This window comes from Electrophorus electricus, chromosome 12, assembly GCF_041902795.1.
Source record: "Electrophorus electricus isolate QZ-2024a chromosome 12, ASM4190279v1, whole genome shotgun sequence".
NCBI classification, from domain to species: domain Eukaryota; kingdom Metazoa; phylum Chordata; class Actinopteri; order Gymnotiformes; family Gymnotidae; genus Electrophorus; species Electrophorus electricus.
Genome location: NC_137508.1, coordinates 15,612,088 through 15,624,101, shown reverse-complemented (window position 1 = coordinate 15,624,101; position 12,014 = coordinate 15,612,088). Strand labels below are relative to the sequence as shown.

Below are 12,014 nucleotides of genomic sequence, written 5' to 3'. Positions count from 1 at the left end.
ATTTACACATAGATAAACAAATAGGAAAATATCTACACATATCAATTCACGAAATTCATACGACAGTACATTTGTTCTGCTGTTTTTGGAAGCAGAGCCTCTTTCGATTTTTTTTGGAGTTGATTAAGATAAATATCGGAATCTAGATTTAAGCCTACACTCTTAAAAATAAAGGTGCTGACTGGAACCAAAAGGATTATTTGGAGCAATGCCAGAGAAGAACCTCTTTGTTTACCCGAAAAGTCTGTCAGTGAATGGTTCTTTAAATAACCATTTTTGGCTCCATATATAACTATTAATAAGGTTCTAAAAATAATTTTAAAGGTTCTTCAGACCACCTTTTCAAAAAAGGTTAACCTTAACTGATTTCTCCAAGAACCAATACCAAAAGGTTCTTCAACAGATAAACATAAAAGGTACTGGGACTACAGGAGTAACTAGAATATACAAGCAAATTCCATACATTTTGTTTATTATTTCTACTAAGGGACTTTTTAAAAAAATTAGCAGTTCTTAAATGTACTAAGGAGAAATTCTTAGGAACACCCTGTATCTGTACAATAAGCTACAGCTGCTAACACTAACATAACTATAACTATCATACGATCACACTATCAACTATAACTATCATACATTACAAGATGGATTCCAATGATTAAACTCCATACAGGTTTAACACTGTAAATGAAACTTGTTTAATCAGAATCAGTCTTTATTGGCCAAGCATGCTCATGCCTACAAGGAATTGGTTCTTGGTTACAGTAGCTTACCCTGCACAGTTACTTGTACACAGTACAATAGAAGATATTTCCACCACACTCACACACATATTGTTAAGATGTTGTCGAATGATGAAGTAACAAATAAATATGTAGATTTGCAGGTAAAAGGTAGGGCAGAAAAGTGCAGATAAAGGTGAAGTATTACAACATGATTGAGATGAAAAAGTTGAGATGAAAAAGATTTTGCATGTTATGGGGAGTTTATTTGCAGTGAGGTATTCAACTGTTCATGAGTCTGATGGCATATGGAAAAAAGCTTCTCTGTAGCCAGGTTGTCTTGACCCTAATTTAAAAATAATAAGGAAGCTAGACTAGATTTAACAAGTTTATTACTATCTTATCCTAGTGTAAAATTTTATGTCATGAGGTCGGTTTTAGAAAACCTGTATTTGTTTACATTAGCTATAACCAGTAAAGGCCCCTTGTCATCTCCTTATGTGGGATAATATTGGAGCCTAGGTGGGCAACAAATATGGTCCTTATGGGCAATAATCCTGGGCCCATGGTGGCGCCTAAGGTTAACTGCTCACATGGGTCAGACCTGACACCTGCTTTAGCCCCTGTAATGGTCCGGCAGAAAAGACACATGGGTACACTCCAAATGGGATACAAAAGAAAAAGGCTCCCAGTGCTGCAGTAGGAAGGAAAACCATATCTAATCAACAAAAAAACCCAAACAAAAATAACCCCCAAAAAAGAATTTCTATTTACAAGTCAAGGAAAAATCCAGCAATCATAAAGTCTCCCATATCAATCAACCTTATATAAGAAAAAAAAAACTTCCTGTCTTTTAGCAGGAAAATTCCCCATAAACATCCTCTTCAATGGTTTCTTTTGGTTTCTATGATTTCTTTTCCTTCCAAAACAATATGGAAGCTTCTCCCCAAAAATAATCACAGGAAAGTTAATTTTAGTTTTAACCACTTAGTTAAAATATGCAAACTTTCCCTGGCCAAATAAACATTAAACTTAAACTCTAGAAACATATTATAAGAACAATATTTAATTTCACCTACTCACAATAAATTTATATATATATATATATATATATATATATATATATATATATATATATATATATATATATATATATATACACACATCTCTAATACAGAGCCCATATGAACACACTGTGGTGGAGGGTAGGTCCATATGAACACACTGTAGGTCGGCCTCACATGGGTTGTGCAAAGGGGGCCCAAATATCAGCCCATCAATAACCCAGAGTGGGCTCACATGGATGACATGTGGGCCACAAAGGTTTTTACAAAGCATTCTAATGTCTCTTAGATTCTTTTTATGGCCTTATCACACAAAATTCAGTACAATCTCATAAGACCATGCTGGAAGAACCTATTACAAAGTACTCATTACGATCTCATAAGGCCCTATTGAAGCCCCTACTACTACGACGAACTTATGACGAGTCCTGCGGCTACCGCTCAACAGAGTACAGGGTACCAGAACGTTTTCTGCTGGGGTATTTAACCGGTAGCTCACGAAACTGTCGACCAATCAGATCTCGAGCATAATCTACCGGTGACATGACAGACAAGCCACGCTTCTTGTCACAACGCCATCTCCTGTACGACCTGCAGCACAAAACTGAAAGCAAAGAGGCACAAAACAAATCCAGAACAGCGGTGGCCGTAACGTCAGCCATTCACAGCTCAGTTGGACTCCCCCCAAAAAAGCGGAGTTGTGCACCTCTGGGCTATATCTTGTTTTTAGTCACATATGCAATAGAATAGTTCATATTTAGCATATGAAATTGATACTTAAAAATAAAATGTTAGAGCATTTACTTGAGTTGTTAACATTGGATGTGATTTCATAGGCTACTTCTCTTTCAATGCATTAATGTACCATGTAGTTACCGGTTTGACCTTGACGGTGCTTAAATTACTGGGGGCATTTAGTCAGTTTTTTTTAGATTGGTTTCAAACAAAACATGCCGTCTGCGTATCGATTACGACATGCCCGCCCTCTAGCTGGCTGGTTTGTGACTGGTCTTTTTACGTTGCCAGTTTGTGGTAAGAAGCCACAAGACATGGCTACTGGTGGGTCACATAGTATAGTGGAATATCTTGGAGGAGATGATGGCCATCGTTGTGGTTACTGCAAAAACAAAAAGGGCAATTTTTCACACGGTGAGTGCCAGTGCATTTTTGTGGTTAAATCGTTGTTTTTTATCTTAACGTGTCGATTAGCAGAGATACCAGTGTGGCTTCTTTGATTTAGGGTAGCTAGCGCTGGCTTAATTCCCAACGTCATTCGCCCAGGACAGCAGAATTTGTACAGACTGCTTGCTCGTTTGCTATCTGGTTAGTCAAGTAATTTAGTTTGAACAATGAAGGTATTTTTTTGTGTTTCAATGACTTTGAGGAAATGGCTAGCTACTCAGCTAGCTAACCGCTCACTAATTCAGCGAGCGAGCTTTGTTAGCAAGACTTGCCTATCTTGTCATTTGTTTATTTTCCTAAAATAACACCACTCACTATTCTGTTGTTTAGATAAAGAAATCGTATGTAGTGTTAGTTAGCCAGCTGTGACATACTAACGGATATATCCATAGCTAACTAACTGAACTGCATCCATTTTTACTCCAACGTAACAAATTATTCCCGAGAATTTGCTAACGCTACATAGCTAAGCTAGGTTAACATAGTGGTAGGCGGTGAATCCATGGGATCGAGACGAAATGTGCTTCAGCAACAGATTCCTGGAGTGCCTAAAGTTTATCCTTCTTAACGTTTGTTTTATACTATGTATACAACCAGAGGTTTCATATCTTGCTAGCTGGGATAGCTAGAATAGATAGCTAGCTGTCTTTGCAAGCTAGCTAGCCTGCTATCTACAGATTCTGAATATTCTTGCCGGGCAGTTAAGAATCATTCGCTAATTGTGTAATCAATTGTATAGTTGTGTAACCTAGAAGTGAGAGTTAGGAAAATCGAAAAGCACAATTTCACTCTCTCTGAACTAGATGGCTAACTATAACTATTTTTAGCCGTGGAGTGTTGGCTTTTAATTGCTAGTGGCATCTCACTTTTTATGGTCGTTGAGTCGCAGTAGATTAAATATAGCTATGGCAAACTGTTCTCCAGAAGTGAACGCTATCAACATAATCACATGCTGGGATTGTTAATTTACAGAGAGTGTGAGACACAAAGAAAAGTATGATGTTGATGCACATCTCTGAAGAAACTTTCACACTAAAATAAATGTGACTAAAATAAAAACTAAAATAAATCGTAATAATGATGGGCAACCCATTTGCAGTGATCACATGCTTCTGAAAGCTCATGGCCAAATATTGGTCATTTTATTTAGTACTTCAGTTGTATGCCTACTGAAACCAGATTTGTAAAGCTCAGAAAATGTATTGATGGCTTTGTTGTAGTATTGCTTTTATCAAATTTTAAATGATAAAATCTTCAAGGTGATAATTGTCCCACAAGCTAATGACATGGGGAAAATTAAATTATAAGAAGGTAGTACCCAAGTCTTAACCAAATTAACTAGTGTTTATTTCACATGACTGATCATGAGGGGTGGTTAAATTTGTACAAGACACATTTCACATAAATAGATGACTGTTCTTTCAGTGGTATGCTGCCTGGAATATCATTGAGTACCAAGCTGTTCTAACTAAGGACCCCCATGCAACAAACAAACAAACAAACAAACAACCCACTATGTGACATACACAGTGAAAACCCAGAGTGTATATAAGTCCAGATGGATCCAAATGAACACTGTAGGTATTAATTCAACACAGGGATTTAGGCCTCAGGTAGGCCACAGTGCTGTCACTTGCACAACCTGAACCACACTCGGAGACAGTTAAGTCCACTGAATTACTACTACTTCTGGCATATATCTTAAGAACACACATCTGTTATGCTGCTGCATTTTGTGCACTATATACAACAACATGTTTTGTTCTCTTGGGTGCTTTATCATTTAAGAGATCACAGACAGAATGGGCTGATATTCATTAGGTGGCCTTTGTGCTTGAATTTAGATAAATCTGAGGACTATTGTCAGATGGACTGATAAGCCTGGACACAAAGGAACCTCTCTTACCTCTGTTTCCATACTGATAAATGATATTTCTGGGAGGCTATGATCTTGCCTTTTACTGGCTGTGCAGATTCAGTGCCCGTTTTGTCTTTACATTTTTTTTTTTTTCTGGTAGTTACTGGAATATTGTGCTGATGTCATACTTGGACAGTGGCCTAATTTTCATCTATAGACCAAATGTTCAGGCCTATGATTAAACTCTAGAATGCTTTCATGCAACTGACATGGACCCAGATGTATAGAGTTTCAGAAGCTACTGTGCGGATGTCAGGAGAAAAAGGAAATTAATTCACAGTGATTGATGTATACTGATTCACTATGTCTTTCTTACATTTGTATTGTTTGTTTTATATTCTTATGCAGGTATGTGGTCTCATGTGATGACAGTTCAGGACTACCAAGATCTGATTGACAGAGGGTGGAGAAGGTATGTCATATTGGCTTTTTTTTCTTTGTTGTTTACATTCATAGAGGAATATATCTGCTCATGAAAACAACTTTTGACATCTGATGCCCATTTATCTACTTCTGATTCTCCACACACTGAGTTGATCTAATTTCAAAAAGCTTGTATGGTAAAAGTATACTGAAGACAACATTACATCTTTTCTTGATACCTGTAAGATAAAGAGAATGTAGTCCTCACTGAAGGCTCTTGATAGTGTCACCTTGAAACTGGTTTTATTTGAACAATTATCCCAAGCCAATTGGGTCATCTGGTTAAAGTTGTGCTCTCCCACTGGATTTGCTCTTCTCTAATAAATGTGTGCGTATATAGGTCATGTTTTCCTAATATGACAATGGCGAACACCTTTCATTAAATGTGCCCTTTAACCTTGTTTGCTTTTTCATTATTCTTATTTTGTTCTTTCTCTTTAGAAGTGGCAAGTATGTTTACAAGCCTGCCATGAACAAGACCTGCTGTCCACAGTATACTATCAGGTATACAGAATATTATGTACAGGGTTTGTATGCACAGCAGTGTCAAGTGTAATGACTTAACCCTAATGGTGCTTGGGTTAAAAACATGTAGAATGTGCTAAATATAAAAGTGAAGAAAGACAAGAAAATTGGATGATGTGTTTAAGTTTTAGACAGTACCAGATGATGATTAGTCTTGCTCTATGCGCATGTACCAACCCTAATACCTGGTATATATGTTTGATAAAGATGCCATGCCTTGAACTTTCACCCATCAAAAACGCATAAGAAAATATTGAAGCGGATGAAGAAATTCCTCTCTAATGGAGAGTTGCCATTGGGCCAGCCTCAAGATGCTTGTGGAGGTGAGTTTGTCTATGATTTTTGAATTCCAAGTTGCAGGAACTGCATGCAGAATACATTTTTATCTGACTCCTAAATGATTGCTTATGGATTATACATTACCGAAGCGCTTTTTTTTACCTTTTTCTTTTGTTCTTGTTTTGCAGTAGATCCTTTTAGCAGAGTTAGGCAACAGTTTGTAGCATTTCCTCCAGGTATAGCCTCTGTCTCTCTTTCAGAAATCTAACAGTCTGTCTGGTCATGCAATCTTAGGTGTGTTTGAAGAGATCAGAGACTTCCTAAAGCCTCTTTCTTCCTCGGTCCAGCGGACAGTGACTATAGCTGCTGGAATATCCTACTCGTTTTTCTCAGGTGCTCATTCTCCATGTTGGCATGCTCGAGGACAATTTTGCTTTTGAGTTTAGTGTTTTATGTTTAAAAAGGTTATGGTGTACATTCGCTATGGGGAACTAGATGATTCATTTTAATCAATAATTCATATAGTTTATTTTGAAGCTTTTTTTAACTTAAAAAAACATTTTTTTTATACAGTATAATTTTTTTAAAAACATTTTTTCTTCTTTCTTTCACCCTGAGACACAGTAAGTCTTTTGAGCCTTTGTTTAGTCGACAGTTGCCTTTGTTGACCTTTGTTGACCTTTTAAAAAAAATTTAAATGTTGCAGCCAAGGTTAGTTCACAATTTAGTTATTTTCCCAAGAATTTCTTTCTCAGCATTAGCAGTGTTGTTTGCAAGCTGGTTCTACAATAAGTGTTATTTTTGTAGAAAGGCATGTATCTTAGCACATTTCTGCTCCCTCACTGAGAACGATGGCATGCTCAGCAGTGACATAGTGTAAATGCAAGGTTGTGACGGCCCGAGCGCCGCTGGAAAAGGAGCAGGATGCACTGATGTCTCGACCATGACATTTATTAAACACTACGAAACAATAAAGATTACACACTGAGGGTTTTAAATACATACATAACAATGTAAACAACAAGGTGCAGGGGTGTGATGACAAGAGTGTGTTGTAACAAACAAGGGGGCAGTCACAAAGAGAACCGTCAACAATGATGACTCCACAAGCACATGGCGGGCCATACCACATGATAAGTGGGAAGGGGTGCGCATCGTTGCAAAGGTTTAGAGGATTAGGACTGGATAGTTCCATGATTTGAGCTGGTATTAACATATGTAGCATTCACAATTTGTTGTATAATTCAAAATGTATTGACAATAAATGGATGTAAACTGTTTTGTATGAATGTTTCATAGGTCCTCTCTCACTCTGTCTGTGTGTTAGCCATGGGCATGAACAGGTGGAATGGGATACATTTAGGTTAAGCGCTGATTGATTTAGAAAGAATGCAATTTTCAAATCTTAAGAGTTGAAAGGTTAATTAGCTATTGATTCTTTAAGCTTATTCTCTTGCTTATTATTCAAGTTTGTTTTTGTTCTATCCTGATCAGTTACAATAGTTCCATTTATGACAATTTAAATGAACAGTGCTACCAAATGGGTTTCTACTGTGTTCCTTTCATTTGGGAAGAAAATTTTGCAATAATCTTAAGTGAAGTTCTGTTAAATAGTTTGGTGCTGTTCTTATGGAATTTGATGCGGTACACAGCCTTTCAATGCAACTACTTAATTATTTTCTGCCTTCATTCTTTGAGTTTTGTACATGGGCATGTTAGGCTTTTGATAGGAAATTTGCTGTCTAGGCTGTTGGTTTTTAGTCAGTTGTTTTATGTGGCTAAATCTGAAATGATTACGCATGGGCTCTTTTTATGTTTATTGTCCTGTGATGTGTGCTGTGTAGGCCTGTTGACCATACTAAATAGCCTTCTTTGACAGCTAATGTATGTCTAATATAATTTTCTGATATGAATCTGGTTGTTACAGGTCAAGTAAAGTACAGGATAATGGCTCTATATAAATTGCAGACATGGGAGTGTGTATTCGCAAAAGTTCTCTCTGCTTTTGTAGATTTCACACAAAGCAGATAGGAAAAAAAACAAACATTAATGAAAATATTACTTATAAATATATACTTTGTCTGTAAATATGATTAAACCTACCATACAGGTTATTTAGCTGTGATCATTACCTGCTACAGACAATTCTTTAGTTAGTAATGTTAACTATAATCTCAAAACTGTATGTCACTCTTGTAATGCTGGCTCAGGTATAGATAAATCTTGGGTATGTGGAAGTTCTTTAGTCACCATTTCCACTGCAGAAGCTTATTTCTATGGTCGGAGCACTATATCTGGAAGGATTTGTAAGTGTGTTTGGGATTTCTTTACTGCTGGAAAGCCAAGCCACAATGCATGACTGCATGACTATGACCTCCCTTTTATGTCAAACATCCTCCTAGTATTTGTTGCAAATTAATATCTTTATCCATCAGACTGTTGAACAGGGTTAAATTAAAATTTTAGCAAGGTTCAGCAAACTGCAGACATCTCTGGTTTGACACACCACAGGCTTTCTCCTGGCAAGCATTCCAATGGAGCCTTGTTTGATGGAATTGTTATTTAAAGCTTTTGTCTGAACAGTCAAGATGTGATGGTCAACAACTTTTTAGCTTATCCATGTGTTCTCTAACCTTTCCTACTTTGGTGAATGGCTGAAGAAGCGTTCTTGAAGATGTTTGCTTAGAAACATTAAAATAATGTGAATGCATGCTAATTAGGAAGGCTTATGAACAAAATCTATGTATGTCAGCAATTTTCTTCAAAAAGAAGGTGACCGTGTGTCTATTTTGTTCTTTATTACCAAGTGTGGCAATAATTTTCATACAGTCTCTTGTATGTGGGGAGACTGTATGGAACTGTTCTAATAGTAGTACTGTGTGCACATGCACAGGGGAGCCGATGGAAAAGATGTTGGAAGAGGACGGCAGTGTGCCTCCGGTGGATCCTGCAATAGTGCAGCGCTCTGAGGTGGAGCCTCCCGTAGGCCACAGCAGCCCCGAGGAGAGCAGGGACGGCAAAGCCGCAGTGCTGGACGCCTCCAAAGCAGCAGCAGCAGAGTGTCCTCTAGCAGGGAAGGGCTCACGGATCCCACCTAAAGCAGGTGAGCCTCACCAGCAAGGAAACCTAAAGGGGGAAAAAAAGTAGAATAATAGGAAAACCCATTTTTTAATGTAGCAGATTAATTCAGTCTGGTGCAAATCACAAATCACTGAATTTGAAGAGGGCAGTGTGACAGAGACTACCACCCTCCCGATGGTCGTGGCACTCATTCACTGGAGGACCCAGGTAAGAGACCGGGTGTGGTTGCTACCTTCTGCATTTGTCAAAGGTGCCTCAAAAGAAAAATGCCTCATTGTGTCCTTGTACCAGAGCAGATGTTTATGTTCTAGAAACAATAAGTGTAAATAACCCAGACTTTCAGGAAAACCTCAAAAACAAAAAAAAACCTTCCAGGATGTCCTACAGCAGAGCAGCAGAGGGCAGCAGATATCCATAGTGAAACAGTTTGAGAGGATTCCTTACAGTGGGCCTCAGCTCTTAGGAAAGCCCCAGTCATGTCTGCTGTCATGTTCCTCTTTAACATTTTAATGTACTGACTCCCCCAGTTGAGCAAGAAAAGGTCTATGAGCTGGTTGAATGTCACCCAAGTTTTAGTCTGTAAGCAAACCAGAAAACTAAACAAATAAAACACCATAAACACTCCACATCAAATTCCACATCACTTACTGTGATTGAAAGCCAAAACATGACTAAGTGAAATACCATACTTCCACACCTCCCAGAAATGAGCACCCTAAGAATGTTCCAAAAACAGCAAGATTTAGAGATGCTCCCAAAAGCAGATGAGGAGGGAGGGGGAAGCCGCACTCACCTCAACAGAAAACACCTGGTGACAAATTTATGGTAACTGACTTTATCACCTTCATGTTTTTTTGCCTTGGATACAGATGGTATTAAATGATTGATTAAAATTACCCTGGTTTTACCATGCATGTTAAAGGATTACACTCCACAGGTGGGGGGAAACTGTGTCCCTGGGCCATTTTTTGTTGTTGCTTTGTAATTTGTGGACTCATTACTGCACATATTAATAAACTTAGATTTTATGGTAAAGGTAAGGTTCGGACTTTTATTGATATGACACCTTGAAATTAAAGACTAACATGAGCAAGGATGTAACCATATGTATTTCTTGACTTTGTGTGCATGTTGGTGCATTTTCTGTGGTAAGTTTTGTGGCTGTGTTGTAGCTCTGTGTACACCACACTCTTCTTTTTTTGGGGGGGGTGTAGTTATTTTAAAGGGTTATTTGTGTCTTGTCTGTCATGCATCAATGGTGCGTGTGTGAGTTAATTAGTTTGTGTGTGATACATTTGTGCATGTTTTGCAAGGAAAAAGGCAGTACTGGATTTTATGAAGTGTTAACTGCTCTAGAGGGAAAATCTGTCTTCTGCAGGAACAGATCTGTCAAACTTTACCTCCCCTTTGCACACACTGCCTCTCTTGAGGTGTGGGTGTGTGTCTGTCTCTGTGGGTGTGTTCACATTCTCAATCCTTTTTGAGCAAACTTTTAAGAGGGGGAAAAAAAGATTCAGCTTATGGTCATAAAACATGCCTAATCAAATAGCATTTTGCATGTTTGAAATGGCGATATGAAGGGGGACAGCCTGGTTGCTTTGTGCTGGCCATGGCCCACTGTGTGCCGCAGGCCTTGGGGAAGGGTGACGGCGGTAACAGGATGCCTCTGGGAAGCGCATTGACAGTGACGGGACGCAGGCCTTGGGGCAGCGCACTGGCTGTAACGGGATTCAGGCCAAACGGTGGGCAGGGCGCCAGCGGTAACGTGACAGAGGCCTGAGGGCTGGCTGAGTCTCGGTGCCTGCTTTGCCTCTCCTGCTCATGTTGCCTGCCAGTTCGAGGGGAACTGGGAAGCGCAGCTGCTCATCCCTCACGCTGTGTTTACAACAGCCGTCGGAAGTTTTCTCCCTACTCAGCCGTCCAGAGGTACGTCCAGGATGAGACGGAAGGTGTGCGGACGTCTCGAGCTGGCCGTCCCACACCAATAGCTCTCCTACAGCAGGCAGGGTACAAGCCTTTTGGATGAAAGACAGAAGGCTCATTGCAAGCAGAGTCAGAACTGTTCTGCTCTGGGGCAAAGTCGTCCTCTGGTCCAGCCAAAACCCACTTTTATTAATCGAAACAGAGAAAACAGAATATGAACTTCCAAGGTCCTGTCAATGCTAAATGACAAAGTTGTTATTCTTTACACGCACTGGCGTATTCATGCATTATGGGGTTGTAGCATAACACTAGTGTACCATTTGAAATGAAGAAAGACTCTCTTAGAAAGGAACACATTGCACAAAAAGGCTGAGGCTAGCAGTGCTGTCTTCATGTGACCAGTGTTCTGGTTCTTTATGGTCAGGCCTTGGGACTTCACCCTCTCTCCTCCTCATAGCTGGGCCGGGTTATGGAACCAGTGGCAGGCATGCGGGAGCTGCGCTGCGGGAACTGGCACGGGGACAGACAGGAAATGGCACCGGTTTCCCTATTGCTCCAAACAGGATGCCGGCGTGTAAACTGTTGACACGGGTTGCCGGGATCACTCACAAGGCCTGGCTTTGGACCAGAGATGGGGAAGAGGGAGGGCATGTCAGCATACAATGCACTGTAAAGTCAGTGAAGAAAGTCCTTGGCTCATCTGGGCACAGTCCACCACTTTTTGCTGTAATTGAATGAGCTTTGGAGAGGCTTCTAATTCACCAGGCAGGGCTCCGCTGGATAACATGTTCCTTACCTTCCTCCTGTATTGGGTGGTCTTGTATGTTGTATTAAATTATCGCCCCCTCAATATTGTTTGTGTCGCTGGCCAGCTGTTTGCTGCATTTCTGCTTCTCCTTT

At 39.5% G+C, this 12,014-nt stretch overlaps 1 protein-coding gene across 6 annotated transcripts in view; it reads left to right on the top strand.

Moving 5' to 3' along the window:
* The first annotated feature begins 2,774 nt into the window (after positions 1–2,774).
* Positions 2,775–12,014, top strand: part of ate1 (arginyltransferase 1) — a 57,000-nt gene continuing 47,760 nt past the window's right edge. For 5 of the 6 annotated variants that reach the window (XM_081725101.1, XM_027028026.3, XM_081725099.1 and 2 more), the window contains exons 1-6: positions 2,775–2,932; positions 5,232–5,295; positions 5,748–5,810; positions 6,039–6,154; positions 6,405–6,503; positions 9,004–9,213. In XM_081725101.1, coding sequence (XP_081581227.1) covers positions 2,833–2,932; positions 5,232–5,295; positions 5,748–5,810; positions 6,039–6,154; positions 6,405–6,503; positions 9,004–9,213 — 652 coding nt within the window. In that variant the 5' untranslated portion in view covers positions 2,775–2,832. The remainder of the gene's footprint in view (positions 2,933–5,231; positions 5,296–5,747; positions 5,811–6,038; positions 6,155–6,404; positions 6,504–9,003; positions 9,214–12,014) is intronic. The other variant, XM_081725100.1, reaches the window with a different exon arrangement.